This window comes from Anguilla rostrata, chromosome 5 (assembly GCF_018555375.3).
Source record: "Anguilla rostrata isolate EN2019 chromosome 5, ASM1855537v3, whole genome shotgun sequence".
NCBI lineage: Eukaryota > Metazoa > Chordata > Actinopteri > Anguilliformes > Anguillidae > Anguilla > Anguilla rostrata.
This window is the reverse complement of record NC_057937.1, coordinates 18,825,590-18,845,404: the sequence shown is the minus strand read 5'-3', so window position 1 is coordinate 18,845,404 and position 19,815 is coordinate 18,825,590. Positions and strand designations below refer to the sequence as shown.

The 19,815-nt window shown below is 43.4% G+C and overlaps 1 protein-coding gene across 5 annotated transcripts in view; it reads right to left on the bottom strand.

Moving 5' to 3' along the window:
- Nucleotides 1–19,815, bottom strand: part of zgc:173742 (DNA topoisomerase 1) — a 566,006-nt gene that overhangs the window by 13,536 nt on the left and 532,655 nt on the right. The window contains exons 1-12 of one of the 5 annotated variants that reach the window (XM_064335499.1): nt 18,554–18,708; nt 15,554–15,663; nt 14,759–14,834; nt 14,478–14,530; nt 11,362–11,484; nt 9,758–9,848; nt 7,447–7,574; nt 7,122–7,237; nt 6,669–6,790; nt 5,244–5,366; nt 1,463–1,650; nt 382–526 (exon numbers count right to left, since the gene is read on the bottom strand). In XM_064335499.1, coding sequence (XP_064191569.1) covers nt 382–526; nt 1,463–1,650; nt 5,244–5,366; nt 6,669–6,790; nt 7,122–7,237; nt 7,447–7,574; nt 9,758–9,848; nt 11,362–11,484; nt 14,478–14,530; nt 14,759–14,834; nt 15,554–15,642 — 1,254 coding nt within the window. In that variant the 5' untranslated portion in view covers nt 15,643–15,663; nt 18,554–18,708. Of the gene's footprint in view, nt 1–381; nt 527–1,462; nt 1,651–5,243; nt 5,367–6,668; nt 6,791–7,121; nt 7,238–7,446; nt 7,577–9,757; nt 9,849–11,361; nt 11,485–14,477; nt 14,531–14,758; nt 14,835–15,553; nt 15,664–18,304; nt 18,442–18,510; nt 18,709–19,815 lie in introns of those variants that run through there. The other 4 variants (XM_064335500.1, XM_064335498.1, XM_064335501.1 and 1 more) reach the window with 4 other exon arrangements.

The following is a 19,815-nucleotide window of genomic DNA, read 5'->3' as shown; positions in this document are numbered from 1 at the left end:
GGCCGGGCCTGAGCGGTAGGTGGTAAACAGCGAATCGCGGCCTGGAGGCAAATTGAGGGCCACGCTGCGATTAGCACATCTTGACCCTGAACCCATCCGCCTCACCTCTCACGCCGTGTCTTTCAAATCTCGTCCAAACTGAAGGGCTCTCGTCCGTGCTTTTTCCATGTGTTAATGTTCACGATGCTCGCCATTCGCTCACACACGCGCACGACCACAAACACAACACACCAGTTCCCCCATGTTGACCCCCATGTTTTCCGACAGGGGCCCACGACAACCTTATATAACAACCTCTCATCGCAATGGTTCAGTCCGGTGTACCCTGATTAACTCCCCTGTTCTGTGAATGGTTGGACCCCACTGTGAACTGGCCGGTACCTTCAGTTTGGAGTTGGCATTGAGCATCACGTATTTGAACGAGCCCTGCACATTCTCAGTCCAGCTGGCCAGCCACGTCACCGTGTTGTCATGGCGAACCTCCTTCCATTTGTGACCGGCAGGGGGCTCAGGGATGCGTGAATCTCTGTAGTGGGAGGAGTCACCACATCAAAACTTAGGCCATGTTCAAAAATGCAGTCGCACATTTTGTACAACACGTACTATTAAAGTTTGTAGCTGAAAGTGAGGGAGCTAATTTCTTGTATAGTTACTTGAATACTAGGGCAATTTGGGGGAGAAAAAAAATTAAACAGCAGTATGCAATTAGGTGCACGTTATCCACTCTTGTCAAGCCCAGAGGCCCTTGCTACTTGATTCTACCCATTCATGCTCAGACAAAAGACAGCAGCGACTGAGATGTCTTTGTACATACAGTTATTAGTCTTTTTTCTCAACAGACCTAGATATTAGTAAATATAAATGTAATTAGAAAATGCTCCAATATATGTCAAAGTGTTGAGTAAATGTACTCATTATCCTACCCCCTCTTCTGGCCAAGCCCCTTTTCTCCTGGCACCATCCCCTTTTTCCCCTGAAACCCCCGCCCAGGTTCTGCCCCCTCTCTCATGGCCCCACCCCCTCTCCCAGATTCAGCCCCTCTCTCACTCGCCCCCTCCCAGGTTCTGCCCCTCTCTCATGGCCCCACCCCTCTCTCATGGCCCCCCTCTCAGATTCGCCCCTCTCTCATGGCCCCACCCCTCTCCCAGATTCAGCCCCTCCTTCCTCTCATGGCCCCACCCCTCTCCCAGATTCTGCCCCCTCTCTCATGGCCCCACCCCCTCTCCCAGATTCAGCCCCCTCTCTCATGGCTCCGCCCCCTCTCCCAGGTTCTGCCCCCTCTCTCATGGCCCCCCCCTCTCCAGGTTCTGCCCCTCTCTCATGGCCCACCCCCTCTCCCAGGTTCTGCCCCTCTCTCATGGCCCCCCCTCTCCCAGTTCACCCCTCTCTCATGCCCCCCCCTCTCCCAGATTCTGCCCCCTCTCTCATGGCTCCGCCCCCTCTCCCAGATTCTGCCCCTCACTTGCTGCAGTTGATGATGACATCCTCCGGCTGGATCCTCTTCTTCAGCATGCCCTGTTTTGGATGTTCGCCCCGCCCACGAAACAAGCCCGGCGGCTCGATCTTGAAGTTGCCAATGCGTTCCCGGTGGTGGTCTAGCAGGCAGAAGCCATATTCCTCCACTATCTTCTGATTGGCCTCCTTGATTACCTTAAGTGAACAGAAAAAACACCCATCACAGACAGAAACAGAATCCATGGTTGTGGGTTGTACACTATCACACCGACATTTTAGGAATACTGCACGTACAGAATGTCATGTGGCACAAGATCACAACAATGCTAGCAGGGTTTTTCCTGGCTCAGAATGAGGAAGAGGTGGCACTTTACACATGATCACATGATCAAATTCACCACATCTTATTAGTAGTGGGAATTATAATTTTTAACAGCCAGAAATTAAGACTGTAATGTCTTTTCCCCTGCTTCTCCTCGCAAACAATTTTTTCGTGCCAACACCGGTCACAATATTGTAGAGGCGGCTGCCTGAGAATTCTCCATGCAGGAAAATCCCTGTGAATGTTAACTGGATGTGCGCCATAGCAGCAATTCTGTAAGAACGATACACATACGCTGTATGGGTAACTACCCTGTGTAGGCCTACTCAACTCTGGTCCATGCACCCATGTACACAGTACCCTCTGGCCTTCATTTGATCTGACCAACTTACCACGGCTTTTCTAACCATATTTATCCAACCAATTCTGCTCCCTAGTTTGTAGGCTGAAGGTGACAGCGATAAATATAACTGGGAGCATATCTTCCACATCCATGTATTGAGATTCAGATTTTGTGACATGAATTCCATATGTCAAAGATCACAGGCAGGTTGAGGGATCTGGGTGGACCCGATGCACTCAAAGCTCTCTGCTTCCTCCGCCACCTCTCCTTCCCTTTCTTCCTTTCTCTCGCTCATTCGCTCTCAAATATCAGATATCGCTCATCCGTCCTCTTCGCATCAAAGCACCAGTGAGCTTACTTAATCCTCCAGCCATTGGTCTCAGATCAGGAATAAAGCCAGACACAGTTCAAAAAACAGGCAAGGTGCCTGGCAAGGGCCCCCGTCGCCGCTCTGGTCGATAAAAAACGATCGCCCCCCCCCCCCCCCCCCCCAAACCCAACACGCCAGGTACTGGCCCCCACCTGATGTTCACATCTGGATGCATCAGGCACTTGCGTTACAACCTTTTTTTTCCCCCCAAAAGTCACGCTATGAGCTTATAATAAAACTTAAGATAAATATGCTTTTTTTGTGGTCTCTTGACACAGCTTCACACGAAAAATACTACGGTCACAAATTAGATTTCTTTTTGCAGCTTTTTCCAACAGCTTCAATGTAAACTACTAATTTTTTTTAAAACTGCTTTTTGCAGTCTTTTTGGCACAGCTTGAGATGCAATTATTTTCACAAAATACTTTTCTTTTTGGCAGTCTTTTGACACCGTTTCAGACTTGAACTAGTAATTTCGCAAAATAAATATTTTTTAACATGGCTTCAGATAAACAAAATCATTTGATTACCCCTTATGGCCCAAGGAACTTGTTGAGCCTCTGATGAAGTTGTCAGTTCTTGCATGTGGCTCTAATATGAGCATGCCCACAAAATGAGTACAAGTTGACGTTTTCTATTGACTGGCCCTACAGTAGAACGACACACTAAAAACCACAGATAATGTTGTGGGAGGATTCGGGAGGAGGTTCACATAAGTTGAACATCAGACATACAGAAAATAAACATTCACAGACCAAATGCAAAAGTTAAAAAAAAAATATCTAAAATTTTCACATAAGCGTAAATGCTGCATCAGCAGGATACCTTGTTTATCGATGACTAGGAGAATTCACAGCTATGAGTGACTAAACCAGTCAGTCCAAAGAGGCCTGGGCTACATCGAACAATGACTTCATGGTCTTGATGAAAGATGAGCCAACCACAGTGTGCAGCTGAGGTGTGTGCCATGACTGATGATAGCTGGTTTGGTCGGCATTCCATCCCAGAGACCACAACTCTTCATATTCCAGTAATGGAAATTCTGCCTCAACTTTTTCTTTTTTTCCCCAGAATGGTAGGAATTCTTAGTAACATCCTCTTTCTTCCTTTAAAGAATACTTTGAGGTTTTCCCTGGATCCTCCTCTCTCCACCTTATACATCTATAAAATAGGAATTTTTTACAACTTTTTCTCTCTCCCTTTTAAGAATACTTTGAAGTTTTCCCAGAATGCACCACCTCTCGCACCACATCTCTCCCTTCCACCCTCTCTCACTTTCTCTTTGTGGGGTGAATAAAACGCTACCCCAGGGTATTGTGGGATACTGGAGGACAATGGCCTGTGACAGCAACTTTTATGAACACCATCCTCTCGGGGTCTTGCTGGTTTGAAGCCAGAATAAGGAGAGGGGGAAATGCACTGTACTACTGTGCATCCTAATGCATGCAGATTTGAGTCTAATGTTGTGGATCGCTACAGTACAGTCTCTGCAGGTTTGTGACTAATAGGCCCAAATGCTACCACTCCATCTTGACAGCTTTAAGTTGAACATTGCTGAGGCGGGGGTCACATATGCCTGGAGGGTCGTGTGTTATAGGTCACCATCTTGCCCATTGAATGATGTCAGAGTTTTTGGTTTGCGAGGGATCACATCTGTCTAACTACAGTGAATCGACAAGTAGACAATGTGATTAGGCCTTGGGGGAAAAGGCCTTTTACGAGGAGTTTTAATAAAACATTGTGTCAACATTTACTAGAGCCAACCAATTTTGGATTTCTGAAACCGATACTGATTCGAATTTTGGAGGTAGGAAATTCACTAATCACTTATATTATTCATTTATTTATTTATTTATTATCCTTTACTTAACCAGGCAGGTCCCACTGAGATACAATCTCTCTTCTGCCAGGGAGTCCTGGTCAAGATGGCAGCAGAAAAATAAAAGTTTCATATAAAAACATACCAAAAAAAACAGAACGGACATAAAAAGATCAGGAGCTACAAGGCACTTGTTGCTAAAAGCAATGACATTGTTCAGTAAAATACGGAATATGAAAATACTCAGTAAGATATGGGGGCCAAAATAAATTTAAACTGGAATGAAAATTCAGTCACAATGATTACCATTTTTTAACAAACATCCTTTCATTTTTTTGTGCTTTACAAAAGAGTTCTGTGGCTAAAGTTAATACAAAGGGAAATATTTGTAACCTCAAGGTACAAAATTAAAAAAATATCTGTTGCATGGAGGCCATCCCCTATAATTATATAAATGAATCTGCTACTGGAAAAAAAATGTATTTGTGTCCCAATGCCATACTATTTGAAAAAAAGTTTGCTTCTGTTAACTGCTGTCTACCCAATTCAAAAGCATTTTCTAAAATATTGTAAAATATGTCTTAATAAAAAGGTTTGGAAATGTCTTAAGCATTTGATGATTTTCTCAGCACTTTTAACATTGCTGAATTTGGCCTTTGAATTACTGCAGAGAAACGGCATTGGAATGAATGAGATTGAAGCATGCATATGATGCGTGTGTTAGGCATTCAATTGCTTGTCACATGTTCTGTGGTATTCGAGACCTACCCATTCAAAAGTCACACTGCAGAAAATAATGTCAGTTAATTCAGAGATCCCGCCTCCTGCCTCTGAGCCCCACCCACCTGGGTATGCTACATACTGTAGCAGTGCCAGTCTGAGTCTGCCCACCCAGTTCTTAACCACACTTCTCTTGCCCCCGAGCTCAACCCACCTGTTTTTCTTCCTTGCTTATGTTGCGTCTGGCCTGCACCTTCTCCTGGTGCATAGCAAACAGCTCCCCAAAGTCACACTTATTCAGATCCGTAATCAGCGTTCTCTCTTCCAGACTCATCTCCTGAACGGAAAGACAGCCAATGAGAAAACAGCGCAACAATCTCTGCCCCTGCTACACAGACGTGTACGGAAGGTGCGTGCACATGTACACAGACAGACAGACAGACAAACACATGCACACACACACACATACACACGCACACACAAACACGCATAGACACACATGCATGCGCATAAACACACACAGGTACACTGACACATACTACATACAGACACAGACAGACAGATAGACACACACACACATACACACAGAAAAGAACATTTGTGCAAGTGACAGATGCTTATTCCCGACATAAAAATTTACATAGCTCCATTTTCATGGTTGATTTACAAACTTGCAGCAGGGAAAACATCAGCAAGTTTCAGTGTACTTGTAATGGAACTGAAGGCAGAGTAGGTGTTTGCAGTCCGTACTTCATAACAATGGTAGCTCAAGCACGCAGATGTCAGTGGTATTTCACGGTTATAATCAAGGCCTTCACGTTTAGCTACAATCAGAAATGTTTAGAAGAACAAAACATTTTATAGTTATTCACTGAATGACAATACGTCTCACCCACAGCACACGCTGTGGAAAACCTAGCGTCACCTCCTACTTACCGATACTCCAACGGTCAACACGCAACTGCGTAAAAACAATACCCGACCCCCGCACACACTATGCACCAATTACACCCTGCCAGTACCTGAACACCCTCACTGCCAACACACAACAAGCTCAAACAATTACTCTTTGTAAAAAGAACTGAGCTATCAATCACACACTAGCACAGCAAGCCGGTTCTCGTTCTCTGGGTGACTGACAGGTAGGGGGCAGGTCTCGGAGGTAGAGTGGCTGGGTGGGGAGAGATGAGGGGGTTTCTTGTCATTGTGAAATAGTTTAATTGGATTTGTTCACATGTGGGGAAAGCAGCTTGTCAGGATTAGCATATCAATGCTCTTACACAAACCCACATTTTTCAAGAGCAGAGCTGAGCGGCAAGAAATTAATTTTGCATGTTATTCGCCTTTAGGCATCCTGGGATCCTGTAAAGAGAACAACCCCCCCCCCATCCCCCACCTCAATTTCACCCCCCCGCACACCCTCCAACCGACACCCCCCCCCCCAAAATTACATGAATTAAAGTAACACAAAAAAAAATAAGAATGCCCAGACTGTTCTTACGGCGGTGGAGACCTGTCGGACTGATATCTCTGACAGATCTGTGCCACCCCCTCTTCCTGCTCCCTCCCTCTCTCATCCACCCTTCTTCCTGCCATTGTGTCTCCTCGTCCTCCCTCTCTCCCTCGCTCGCTCGCTCACCTTCCGCCAGTCCTTGAAGAAGTTGTTGCGGAACACGTCCTTGGTGGTGTAGTCGTGATCCAGCATCTGAGCGAAGAACAGGGCCACTTCCTCTGCGGCTGGGCTCAGCTTGACTGCTTCCCCTGAGTAACACACACTCCTTTTTACCTCGGAATATCTCTCACACACACACACTCGCGCTCTCTTTTCCAGAGCGACGGCTTTTGTACCTGTGCATAGTATCCATTAACACGGCTGGATATGTGCTGAAGCAATTTAGGTTAAGTACCTTGCTCAAGGCTACAAATGCAATGTCCTACCTGGTAGCAAGTCCAGCTCTCTACCATTAAGCTACATTACCACACATACGCACACCTGAAAATTTGCACATATATACGAACAGACACACATGGGGGGGGTGGAGGGTTTGAGGGACTTTCCTATGGTAAAAAAAAAAGAGAGCTACGTAATCACCATTGTAGTAGAATTTGACGTTGTCAGGAAGGGGCTGGTATTCTGGGGGGAAATAAGGCCCTTTCTGTTCCAGAAACTTCCACTTAACACCATCCTCATACTTTTCCTCCTCCCACCTGAAAGAACAAAAGAGAGGAGTAGATTTGAGTGTCGCTTTTATAATATTTACACGTTCATAATTATTATGTATCTAGAATTTTGTTTGTACTGTACCAAACTTTTTACAAACTTTTGGGAGGATACACGCTTACCCCACTTACTCCATTGGCAGGATATTATTTTTTTCACACACACACGCGCACACACACACACAAAGTGCACACACCATCGCCACCTCTGTTTCTCCTCCTCTTCTTTCATCTTTATCTTCAAAAGCTTTGCAGCTTCGATCTCCTCCTTCGTCTTCTTCCTCTTTGAGGACACTGGTTGTTCCGCCTTCTCTTCCTTTGGCTTCTGACAAGTACAATGAGGATCACAAGTTAGCATGGTCCCCATGGTGTGTGTCATCTGCAAATTCACTCTGAAACTTGGATCATCCACCTCCTTTATAAGGAGCCTTTGATATTTAAGCAATAATTTGTTATATCAGAAAATCTCTGGCTCAGATGTTACAATTTAGAATATTTTATAAGTCCAGTGTTTGGCTCTTGGTCAAACTACAATCCCCACAATTCCTTTCAACCCACACAAGTGGAATTCCCATTGGTACTTGTCAGTCAAACCAACATGCCTTACTCTGACAACTCGGTATATCTGGTCCAATCTCAATCTATCTTCTTGTACTGACAGATTAAGAAGGGAGCGTATATATGTTCCCAGGGTCCTAAGTTACCAAGGTCCTATGTTCCCAGGGTTCTATGTTCCCCAGTTCAATATTCTGTTAACACAAACACACATTAACCCTCCTATTGTGTTTGGGTCAAATTTGACCCGTTTCAAGTTTAAATATTTCATATTATCCAGTTTTTTTTATTGGAACAAGGCTTCAAAACAGCTACATAAACACAACAAACCCCCATTATGTGCTATATAGAGCTAGGGAACATAGGACCTTGGGAACATATGACCCTGGGAGAGCACATATGTAGAGCTGGGGAACATAGGACCCTGGAAACATAGGACCCTTTGTCATGTTCCCATTATGTGCCATATAAATCTGGGGAACATAGGACCCTGGGAAGACAGGAACGACCCCATTAAGAAAACCACTCAAATCCTTGACCTAAAAAGCACCTGACACCTCCAAAATTCCATCCCTCTTACCTCAGCCCTTCTGACACAAGTTTATAAAGCTGATCAAATAATTCTCCTTACTATTACTGTTAGAAGTGTGATCAAGCCAAGTTTGGCGAACTCATGCAATTGTTCTTAAATCAAGAGGATGGATGGATGGATGGACGGACAGATCGATAAATAAAAGGTGAACTGGAGTCAATGTTGGCGCAACTCTCAGAAGAACTCTCAACTTCACACCTGGGAAGTTGACTGAACCCGAGAAGGTGCTGCCACGAATGGGGGGAGGGGGAGTTACACAACAGCAACATTTGGAGCGTAGCCCCAACGGAAGATATTTCTCTTTGATTGTAGTTTGCTTTGATGTACCCTGTATGAAGTGCCCTATGTAATTGACTGAATTGTGTCTTTCTTTTGTATTTTGAGAAAGGTGTTTAACTGCGGAGCGCTCCGGGAAGCCTTTGTGTGAAGAACACTATATAAAAATAAAACTGATTTATTGAGAGGTCCCACCTTGGCTTATTGTTCCTTCCAGCCCTGGAGTGTGATTTGTGAGCTAAAGGAAAGTGGAGACGCACACATCTTTTCACCAGAACAGACTTGCATTATTTCAGCAGTAATTCTCGGTATGGGTTGGCACGCCACCAGCTCCACCTTAAAATGGTTTAACTGCTACAAATTTGTGGCTTGGAACAGGCGGCGTCATTTGGTACAGACAATTGTTCCAATAAAGGTTTCCGATCTGAGTAAAAGCAGACCCTATTTCAAAACTAGGTATCGGCAGAAGGTAGTTACTTTTTTTTTTTTTTTTTTGTAAAGCTAGAGGCCAGGGATAAGGTACAGATAATCGCTATCTTGCTAGACATAATTTATATAAATGTAAAAGACAGCTCGGGGGTAGCTCAGTGGCTGTTCCTGTTAAAGACACTGTTCTAGTGCATGGATGAGCCCAACGGTCCTGGACTGAACCATGGCTGTGCCTGTGCCGACTGCGGCCGGCAGCACCACAGAGTCAGGCAGAATTGGCAGTAGCCCAGGGTTTGGGGAGGGGTCAGTCGGCTTGTGGGCTGTGGTGTGAAATGGGGAAGATGGCGCTCGCTCTCTGTCTCTCTCTTCAATAAAGATAAAGATATTTCTGCAAGATATTCCTGGTGTATGTCCCTTTTTAATGTTTTAACATTTCAACATAAGACTAAAATACTTGTTTTGCTAAATAAAACAAAAATATAGCCATTGAGATGAGAGTTTGACACATTTCAAGGTTTGTAAATTTCACTTGTCAAGCTAACAGTAATTTAAAACAAGCTATTTTGTATCTGAAGAAAAAAATAAGATTTGAAGTCTCAATAAAAAACTAAAACATTAATAGACAGACATTTTTTGCAGTGAATGGGGCAAAGTACCTTTTTTTTCTTCTTTTGCATCGTCTCTACCCTCTGGCCTTCATCTCTAACCTCCTCTTCCTCCTCTTTCACCTTCTTCCTCTTCTTCACACTGAGTGGTGAAAATACCGATTTGTCACCCATCTTGTGAAGCAATTCTCACATTACACAACACCCCTGAAGCCTGAAACTCAGTCCGTAAGCTTCCTCTTCCAGACACACAAATTTGTAAACATTTTGATCTTTTATGAATCCCAATAGCAATTCTAACATTAAAATCGGAAGGGTTTTCAAGGACCTTCACAGACAACTTCAATCAAGGAGAACAAATTTTATTTTAACGAATGATCGTAAGACTATTTTTACTAAATCCCAACTGTTATAAGAATGCATATTTTTCCCTGGATATAAAAATTAATCAAGCTAAAACAAATGTTTTTCTGCAACTTAATGTTCAGCTTACCAGTAATTTAAATAATACCAAAACTATGAAATGCAGTGTGGAAAATGTGAGACAGTGAGCTAAAAAGAAAACATTGAAGTATGGTCCAATAATATTTGATGAGGTGAGAGAACGAACAACAAGGGATCCAAGACTGGTGTAAAACTGGCGTTACGGACTGCTACAGCACTTATGATCTGAGCCAATGAAAAGCCCTTGCTGTTCCAGCAGAAGGCATTTGGAATGCTCAGGATCGATCTGGATCAAACCAGGCGCAGGAGTTCCGCTGCATGCCTGTTCAGGCTGAGGAGCAGGAATCCATTAACTCGAGGCTCAGTCCCAGCGCAGTCTGCGTTTGTTAGCCCGAGGGGCTAATGCTAACCAGGCTGGCAGACCTTCAAGCCCTACTTTCGGTTTCCAGTCGTCACGTATTACCCGGGACACCCCGTATTTTCAGCCAGCGCTGGTTTGTCCCGCATCGGACGCCCTTGTCCCATACTTACCCGCCAAGTAAGTGACCTCTAAATAGCGCCGTTGTGGATACCCATCCAAATCTGGATCGCTACATGGTTACCGTGCCGTGAAAATGTAATTTATTCAAAAAATAACCCCCCTGCCTTTCAATATTTATAAAACCTAGTCCCTGGGCGGGGACACACTCGGTTTGCCAACTACAGCTGAGCTCTGAATTAATTAGGGCTTGATGGAGCTGTGATTAGCTTTGATTGAATGATTGTTAATTGAATTCTGATCTGAATCTTCAGACTGTGACCTTCTTTAAGTTCTCTTGTTCAAAATAAAAATTAAGGACCTTTTATTTATTTTTTATAAGCCTACTTTAGCATCATCGTCCGTCCTGCAAACTGATGGAGAAACTGTATTAATTTATTACACTTAAATGGTTATTTGTTTTAGGAGGGTGCCTGATAATCCATTAATCAACTTCAGTACTCTTAATTCATTATTCGATTCATTTACCCTTTTTGTAGGGAACAAAATGGAGAGTTGGAAAGAGCAAGAGACACGAGATGAACAGATCGAGAGGGAGGGACAGATTGAGGGAGAGACACAGACAGAATAAGGCGAGGGAAAGCGGACACTGACGGAGAGCAAAAGGGTGACAGAGAGGAAGACTGAAGGGCGTCGTTTGTGTCCCCTGACAGAGAGACCGGCTGTCACTCACGACGATGATGAGCACGCGGTCGACTCCGCCGGCTCGCTCTCTCTGACTCTCTTCCTCCCCCTTTTCTCGGCCACAAAGTCGCCATCCTCTGGCTCTGCTTTCACGGTCACATGACCAGGAGCTCTGTTGAAAGCGGTGAGAAAAACATCGTCCCGGTGGCTTTCAGTTCACATTCACACTTCTAATTTGAATTTGTGCTGCCTTAAATAGACTTCATGCCGATTCCTTTTTGCATTCATGCTACTGCTACAGCTTTATTTCCCACCGAGTTCATGCACAGTCGTGTACAAGTCATGGAAAAAGAACTGAAGCTGAAAACTAATCTCAACTGAAATAAAAGGAAACCTTCAAAGCCCTGCTAAGAAAAAAAGGAAATGACATACATCAAACACTCGTACTATTCATCCTCATAACAATCAACGTGTAATTAGTTAGCACACAGGATGTAGCTTTCACTGCTTAAATTCACGATTCCATAGCCAGTGACCAAAAATGATATAATTACAGTAATTATACAAAATAACCATGATAATAAAATTACTGTAATTACATGCAATTAATTACATAATTGTTATTTTTGTCATTCCCCACAGTGTGCACATTGGAGCCAAGCCAAACCATCTGAATGTAACCATTAAAATAACCTGTTCTGCCAAGTAATAACATGGTGCACTCATTTGTCTAAAGGTTAGAAAAATAAGGGGGCTAAGCTATGGAAAATCATGTAAAGGCCAACAGATTTCCCACATGAATACAACAGCAGGCTGTTGAGTTGAGTCAATATTCAGGTGTTCTCCATTTCCTGAACTTTACTGTACAAAACACAGCTTTATAACAAACAAAATACACATTACCATAAACATCGTCCCTAAAATCAGGCCAATCCTCACCCATTTAGTTAGTGTCCTATTTAAGGCTTTAGGACTCCAAATGTGAGCATCACAAAGACTTGAAAGATGGAACAAAGACACCTGTACCATTTATAATACTAATTTAGTTCATATTCATAGTTTTGGTAAAAATGAAGTGCCACAAATGCAATTATCTTGGCGAAAATGTTGTTCTCCTTTGCATTTTATTTTGAATTGAAATACTAAGCAATCACATACATAAAACAGGTTAAAGTATAACATGGTGCTGGATCATACACTCCTTGACCACTTCATGCTTCCTCCTCCTCTTCTGAGACACTCCAAACCATATCACAAGCAATACTTACATCCGTTTAACCATCGGTCCAGTTCACTAGGGTGTTCCTGACTTGACGTATCCTAGGTTTGTATACTTTTCCTGTTATGGTTATACACTTTGTGTAGCGCTCTGATAGAGTTGCCAATGCTGTATGTAATGTATGTAATGTACTTTAGCCATGTAATGAGTTGGCAAAATTAAGAACTTTTCCAAAAACCGAAGGAAAAAACAATTACACCTCATCAAGTGCTTGTATCACTGCGTAATGTTATGGTCATCTGCGCAACATTGTGCTGAAGCAACCATTCATGCGGTTGTGCTTTTGAGGTGCAAGAATATTTTATGAACTCCCAGAGAGGCGCTATTGACCATGCTAGTTGGAGATGAGACCAGACCATAGACATGCATTTGTAACTAGACGGGACAGCACGTCCTTAGCCAACCTAAGCGGTGAAGCCCCGGTAGTAACCTTCACTGCACATTATTTGTTGTTGAGGGCAAAACACTCAGCTCCCCAAGTGAATGGCAAAATAAAACTTCCCTGATGGTATTTTGAAACCGATTAGGATCGTTACATTTCATATGAAAAGCAGATTGAAAAATATGCATTGTGTAATAAAATATGCACATTTTAATAAATATTTCCCCAAGAATTCTGGACCAAAACAAACATCGTTTCAGAAACCGCTGCACATAATGAAATTTATGATCACAAAAAATGGGCCGATGAGGTTTTCTTTGGTTGTTAAATCACCTTGGATTTCTACATTGAATTCAATGGGCAGCAAGCTCATTTTGCCCTCAACAGTTTTGAACATGCACAGTAGAGGTTGTTTCCTAATACTTTGTAGGCTTCACTGACTGGCCACTCCTAACCTCTCCAGTTCCTCTGTACACTCTATGGACAAGACGGGAGTGCTTGTTAAATGGACAAACTAGGTGACAATGGTGGAAATTAAGCCCTGTATTTGGCATAGTTATCGTGTATCATCTAGTAATAAAGCTAGAACACAGAAGAGTTTGGTTGCAGGAGCAATGAAGGCCTGAGTTGAACAATCTCAGGACGTCGGGGTGCTGGCCACTAGGGGGCTTGCACGAAGGGGTTCATTCCTTATGCTTATCTTTTATATTTGACTGTACCGTCATTCATCTGTATTCTTTGATGCATGATGTCTATATCTGGCACTGAGTACAAAACCTGTTAAAGCAAATAAAGTGGGGACGGGGGAGAGAGAAAGAGAGTAAGAGAGCGCGAATGATGGCAAGCAAGAGCAGGAGAGACAGCCAGTGAAAGAGAGGCCAAATTGGCGACTGTTCTCCTGGCAGAAGGCAGTATGGGTAATGTGAAAACCTCTCGCTGAAGAGACCCTCAGTAATAGCTTCCCTGCTCATAGTTAGAGGATTCCTTTCTGTAGCCACCACTTGACACCCTCAAACCCACAATCCCGACTGCTCTCGGCCAGTCTGAGAGGAAGGCTGCTTCAGGGACCCGTTCCCCGCCGTCTCTGCGAAGCCTGACCCTCTCATTAGTTTCCTGCCGCGACGCAGGAATTTTCCCCGAGCGCGGCCTGTGATTAATTTAGCCCGAGGCGATCTGAGGAATGCGGCGGAAAACTGGAATGGAAGCAGTCCAGGACCTCGGACACTCCCAATCACGGGAAAAATAATTTCAATCAATTCCGAAACGTTTCATTTAATTTGAAAAGTAATGGGACTCAAAACTCCCCACCAACCGATGCGACATCTCGCTGCCCACCAGAGATAGGTAAAGGCTGAGAATATTGATGAGAGAGGCCTGGTCTCTTGCATGCACAAATACCACAGTGCTTTCACACACACACACGCACGCACGCGCGCGCACACACACGCGCGCAACGGCATAAAATTAATCCAGACAAAAGCACTTCCATACAGGACAAACTCACCTCACAAAATCCTCCATTTCACTGTCAAAGGTCTCAGTTTTTAGAGTCTTGACCTGAGTGAGAAATGGAGACAGAGCGAGCGAGGGTCAGATAGGATGACTAATACCCTGTGACTGTTCAATCATTGAGTTTGTCCGTCAGAAATCAGGCCAGTGGTGAGAAATAGGCCAAGCTTTTCGGTTAAACTCAACAGTACAGCAGCCCGGCAACTTTGGGGCCGGGAACTAGGGGAGGGTGGACGCGGTTCGTTACCAGCTCCTGGAGGCCCAAACAAAAATTACCTTCCGAGAGGCTTTCCGCTTCTGATCCTTTTCAGACATCTTTGCAGCTTCGTCTTTATCCTTCTCAGGCTTTTTACTGAGAGGAATAGTGGGGGAGGGGGAGGGGGGTGGAGAGACGGAGGAAGAGGAAAGAGAAGAACGTGAGCGCGGGGTTGGGCGCGGGCGCCGCTGTCGTGACTGCAAAGACTGTTTGTCTACGCTCCACAATCAGCCATCAGTACCTGTCACAAGCAATTGTTCGCCATCCCTTTCATCTGATTAATTACACACACTCTAGATGGATGGCGCCGCATTCATTGTGCTTTTATGTAATGAATCGGATATCAAGGTAAATTAATTTATTCCCCTAAAGATGGAGCATCCGTCCGCGGATGGCGGGGGCACGCCCGCCCACACAGGGCAAGCTTTATTAGATTTCCCGCCGCTGGCGTCGCTTGTTTGTGGCTTTAATTTGCTCTCCCTTTTCCCTCTGATGAGAAAGGCTTCATCAGTACGGTTGCGTTGGGTGCGGTGCCGTCACATGCAACACTTCAGCGTTGTGTTGGGTTTCAGTTGTGCGGTACGCCCTTATTGAAGGTACTCAAGACAGTTAGCAAGAGAATATGTTTTTAATGTCTCGCTCCATGTAAATATGTTCCTTTGTTAACACAAGTACACATTTGCGAAGCACTTTGGTTAACACACATTGCTATATGCAATGATTTGCTCATTTGGTAAAAACGAAAACCAAAAATGGACGTAGCCCTCCAGGAACAGGGTTCCCCATCCCCAGGGTTACGTGGTGTTACTCCTCACCTTCTGGGCGCGTCTCCGCTGGACCGCTCCTTGGATGGAGACTTCCTCTTGGTCTTCCCATTTTTACCACCTTTCTTCTCTCCCCCCATCTCAGCAAAGACAGAAAAAACCTGCAAAAGAGAGAAGCCATCAGAAGAAAAGCCGTGGCACCAGTCTATTAACTCTGTGCTATAAGCCTGAAAAAAAGAACAGCAGTTCAGGGCCATAAGCACGCCTGCATCTGGGTCATAACCCAACATCACATCAATTCAGTGAAGGCAGATCTAAACTATTTTAAAAACAAACTATGAAGTACAGAACAATTTATGAATGGCTAAAATCTAAGCTGGCATGTTCCTGCAGAGCTCTGCAGTCAAATTTTAGAAGCATTTGCTCCTGAAAACAGATGTGTATTAACTGGAAAAATAATCTAGGAGCACGTGCTCCCTGAAAAATAATGTTAGTGTGGAGCCCTGCCCTGGCCTACTGCCGCTACAATAAGTGGATGTTCCCATGAAATTAAGGGGTTATGTATAGTGTCATGAGATGTGCAGGCTTGAATCCGATGCTGTGCCCTAAACCCAGCGCCGCCCCCTGAAGCGATTCGTTTTTGTGGCTTCTGCACCTATCATGCGGTAAACTCGGCTGAGGCGGTGAGCTCGGCTGAGGCGTAAAATGGAACTGCATCGGCTGCCTCGGGTGTTGTTATGGTAACAATCACAGAATTACACATCACAGGAAGAGAGATGCTTCTTTTTACTCTCTTGGGTGCCCAGAGTTCACTGGCTGAAACTCAACATTCAAACCTGGCTCTTGTAGAGCATACCTGGTTTCAGAACAGCTTATTAGCACAAACACTGACCAAGTCTGTGTCACCAACAGTCACCGTCAACCGAGTGCATGCTGCGTGTCTGAGCCCAGAAAAAATCTGTTACTTTCACTGATCTCAAAAATTAAAGTGAAATATCGTCTTGTTCTGGCTACCATTCAAACTGTAGGCACTTAATGAGCAGCTATGGGGGCGGTAAGAGCAGTGCTGACCCAAAGAACACTGCTTGAATTACTGTGGGCCAGAGGGCATGCTATTCCTGAAGAACCAGTGTGTATGCTGAGTCTTCTTCCAAACAATGATTTTTGCTTTAATATTCTAAACACCTGGGGAAAGGAACGGCTCAAATTCCAAAAGTATTATGTGTTCAGTGTGAAGTAATTTTAAAAGCGACACCGAACAACCACTGTATCCCACATTCAACCTATCACACCTTGTATCATGGACTGAGTTAAACACTAGTTTATCACACTCAAAGCTCACTATGGAAACAATTTACTGCAAAGTATGTATAAGCAATGGAAAGAAATTTGTTAACCAATGTTTTGATGTGTAGAGCATCATTTTTACTTGGCTAGTAACACAAATTTGGGAATATTCAGGGCTGAAAACTTTCCATGGGAATTAACAGGAATGAAAGGGAAATTGTGGGGGCTATTTTCATAGGCTGCATTTACCACATCATATTCTTATAGAAAAATAAACCTTTACTTACATGAGCAGACATAATTGCAAAAGCGACTGGAATTAGGAAGTGGTTTGAAATAATGGATTTCCCATAAAAGAAAACTTTAGAGCATTAAATAATTGCTACAACTGTACCCACAAGGACAGTTGTAACAAATGTAATCCTTGTCTTAACACAATAATTGTGGAATATATTAATTATTTACATCAGTCTATGACTCAAAATTGGTTGGCAGCCGCAGACAGATCCAAGAAGCACATAAAGAAAAATCTGATGTTCACCATCAATAGATTTTGTGTGGAAATGCAAAAAGCAAAAGGTGTTACTGTACTCGGTCTCCCCTATACTCAGCACGATGCAAGGCAGTGCTACTGTAATGGTTCCCTGATAGCGCCAGGTGCACACGAATATCATGTGCTCTTTCAGGTTCTATCTGCACGTCCGCTTGAGATGCCCCTGTATGCTTAAGATCAACGTTACACACTAACATATTGCGTTTAAGGCCATTTAAGTGCTTTTTTATTTTTTATTTTTATTTGATGCGTAATGAATCCTCAAAATCGATAGCACTCAGGTATTTTTGTAAGCTCCACAAACTTGATGGGAGCACAGTTAGATGACAATGCTGACAATAAAATCGTGAACAGACATATTTTCATATTTTCCGAACATATTTTCCTGAAATTATTTCATGAATTTATATCAGGAAGAAACCGTCTTAACGACACTACCCTGACCCAAAAAACGAAACTAGGGGAAAGAAAGAAAAAATAACAGAAATTATTCATACTGCACCAGTTGCAGGCCACTGTTCTTATTCACCATCAGATAAAGGCCCTGATCGTCACTTAGCTAGCAGCTAGGTAACGTTAGCTCTTATCCAACGCTTTCAGTGAAATATTAGATGGTTAACGTTAGTTTGTCAACTTTATGACTTTAACCTTCGTGCAAGTGTGCAAATTCAGTAGTATAGTACTACACTTATTTAAATGTAGTAAAATTATTTAAACGCATGTTTCTTCTCAATGTATGGGTTCCCTTCAAATCGGCAAAAAAAAAAAAAAAAAAAAAAAACATTTCTTAATGTGATTATAATTTATTGTAGCGAACAGCCTAGCTTCAGCGGTGGCTAGCAATGTTTTATCCAATCTTCTGGTGAGACCTGAAATGCTAAGGTGTGAGGGTTTAAGTATCACAGTCACGTCAGGAAACGGTACGAGCAACAATTATTTGGCCCGCGAACTTGATAGCTTACCAGCAGTAGCCAAAAATCAGGCATGTGCCGATCGGTGTACAGAGCAGTGTGAACTAACGACGATAAACAACCCAGCCAGTTATTGCAGCCCGGTCAGTACTATGGTGTTAGCCAAGCATATAAATATGTATTAGCTATTTAATGAATCTAATGTCGTGGTTAGACATGATCCCAATACTTCAATTGCATAGCGACAACGTGCTTACCACCTCTCCCTCGCTTGGTAATACAAAAACTAGTCTTTTTCACCTGGGCAAATCGTCGGCAGGTTCAAGTTGGGAGTGGGACGGATGGTCCTACTTCCACTGACCTCACAGTCTATGATCTCAATGGCAATGCATCAGATTTCGATTGGCTTATCACGTGTGCAGTATGTGTTCGACATGTTGCTTTTGTCCCCGCATTAACTATGTTCCCCTCTAATTGGTGAACTACTTCGAGTGCCTCCGACGTGTACAAGGCACAACGCGGTGTACGTGCATCCGGTGAATGCGCCCGCAGCGCGCCGAACGTGCCAGTGCCACAGGTGGGTGGAGTTCACACTCCATTAAAAAACGTTTGACATTTTCTGCACCTTAGAAATATACTGTTATTTTCTGCTACCGTTATTCTCAGGTCAATATCCCTGATACCAAGTCTCCCCGAAAAAACAGTTCACCGTTTCCTGGGTGACGCCTGTGACCCTTTATTTTCAAGAATTAGTGAATAATCCATTGAATCTTCAGATAGGCTAATGGTTATGTTGTGTAGAATAAAGCTTTGAGAAAATGTATCAATCGTTCAGTAGCCAACAGATTTGGAGTTGTCCTCTGCTTCAAGACGGTGGCTAAACAGTAGCAAATGATTTTGACATAACAATTCATGGGCATTGTGTTATTGATTAGGCACTCGCTTGCGTCGCTGGCTATCTGGGATGTCACCCTGCTCATTTCCAACGAATTAATTACACATATTTCCAGTACCTGTATGGGCAGTCTGCTTTGTCAAATAACCGAGTTTATATGTGATTTAATGCATTCTGCATTTGATGCAGATAATATCAGAATTTGAATGGAATTCTTGGGATGTTTCATCTCTTATTAATGTAATATATACGCTACTGCATATAACATTGCATAACATAATGACGAGAACAGGTCATTCAGCCAAACAATGCTCGCCATTTTTCTAACTGAATTTAGTGCTCTGATTACCTACAGACTAGATAGTATCTAACACCGTTTCAAGCCTAGTCTTGAAAATCCCCAGAGTCTCTGCCTCTACTACGTGACCATATATATGGACATATAATATTATATTGCCTACTTTTAGAAAGCAACCAATTAGGGCCTAATACCGTTATGTTATGGGCATCATATTGAAAAGTAATGGGGTTAAAACATGGCTAGTGTACACCTGACATTTGTTAGCTTTGAATACCTTCCTAAAACAGAATTGTAGTATGGCCGGTTTGACTTTTTTATTTATTCTTCTTGCTCTCAATCTCGTATAGGTTTCAGATAGCCTATATG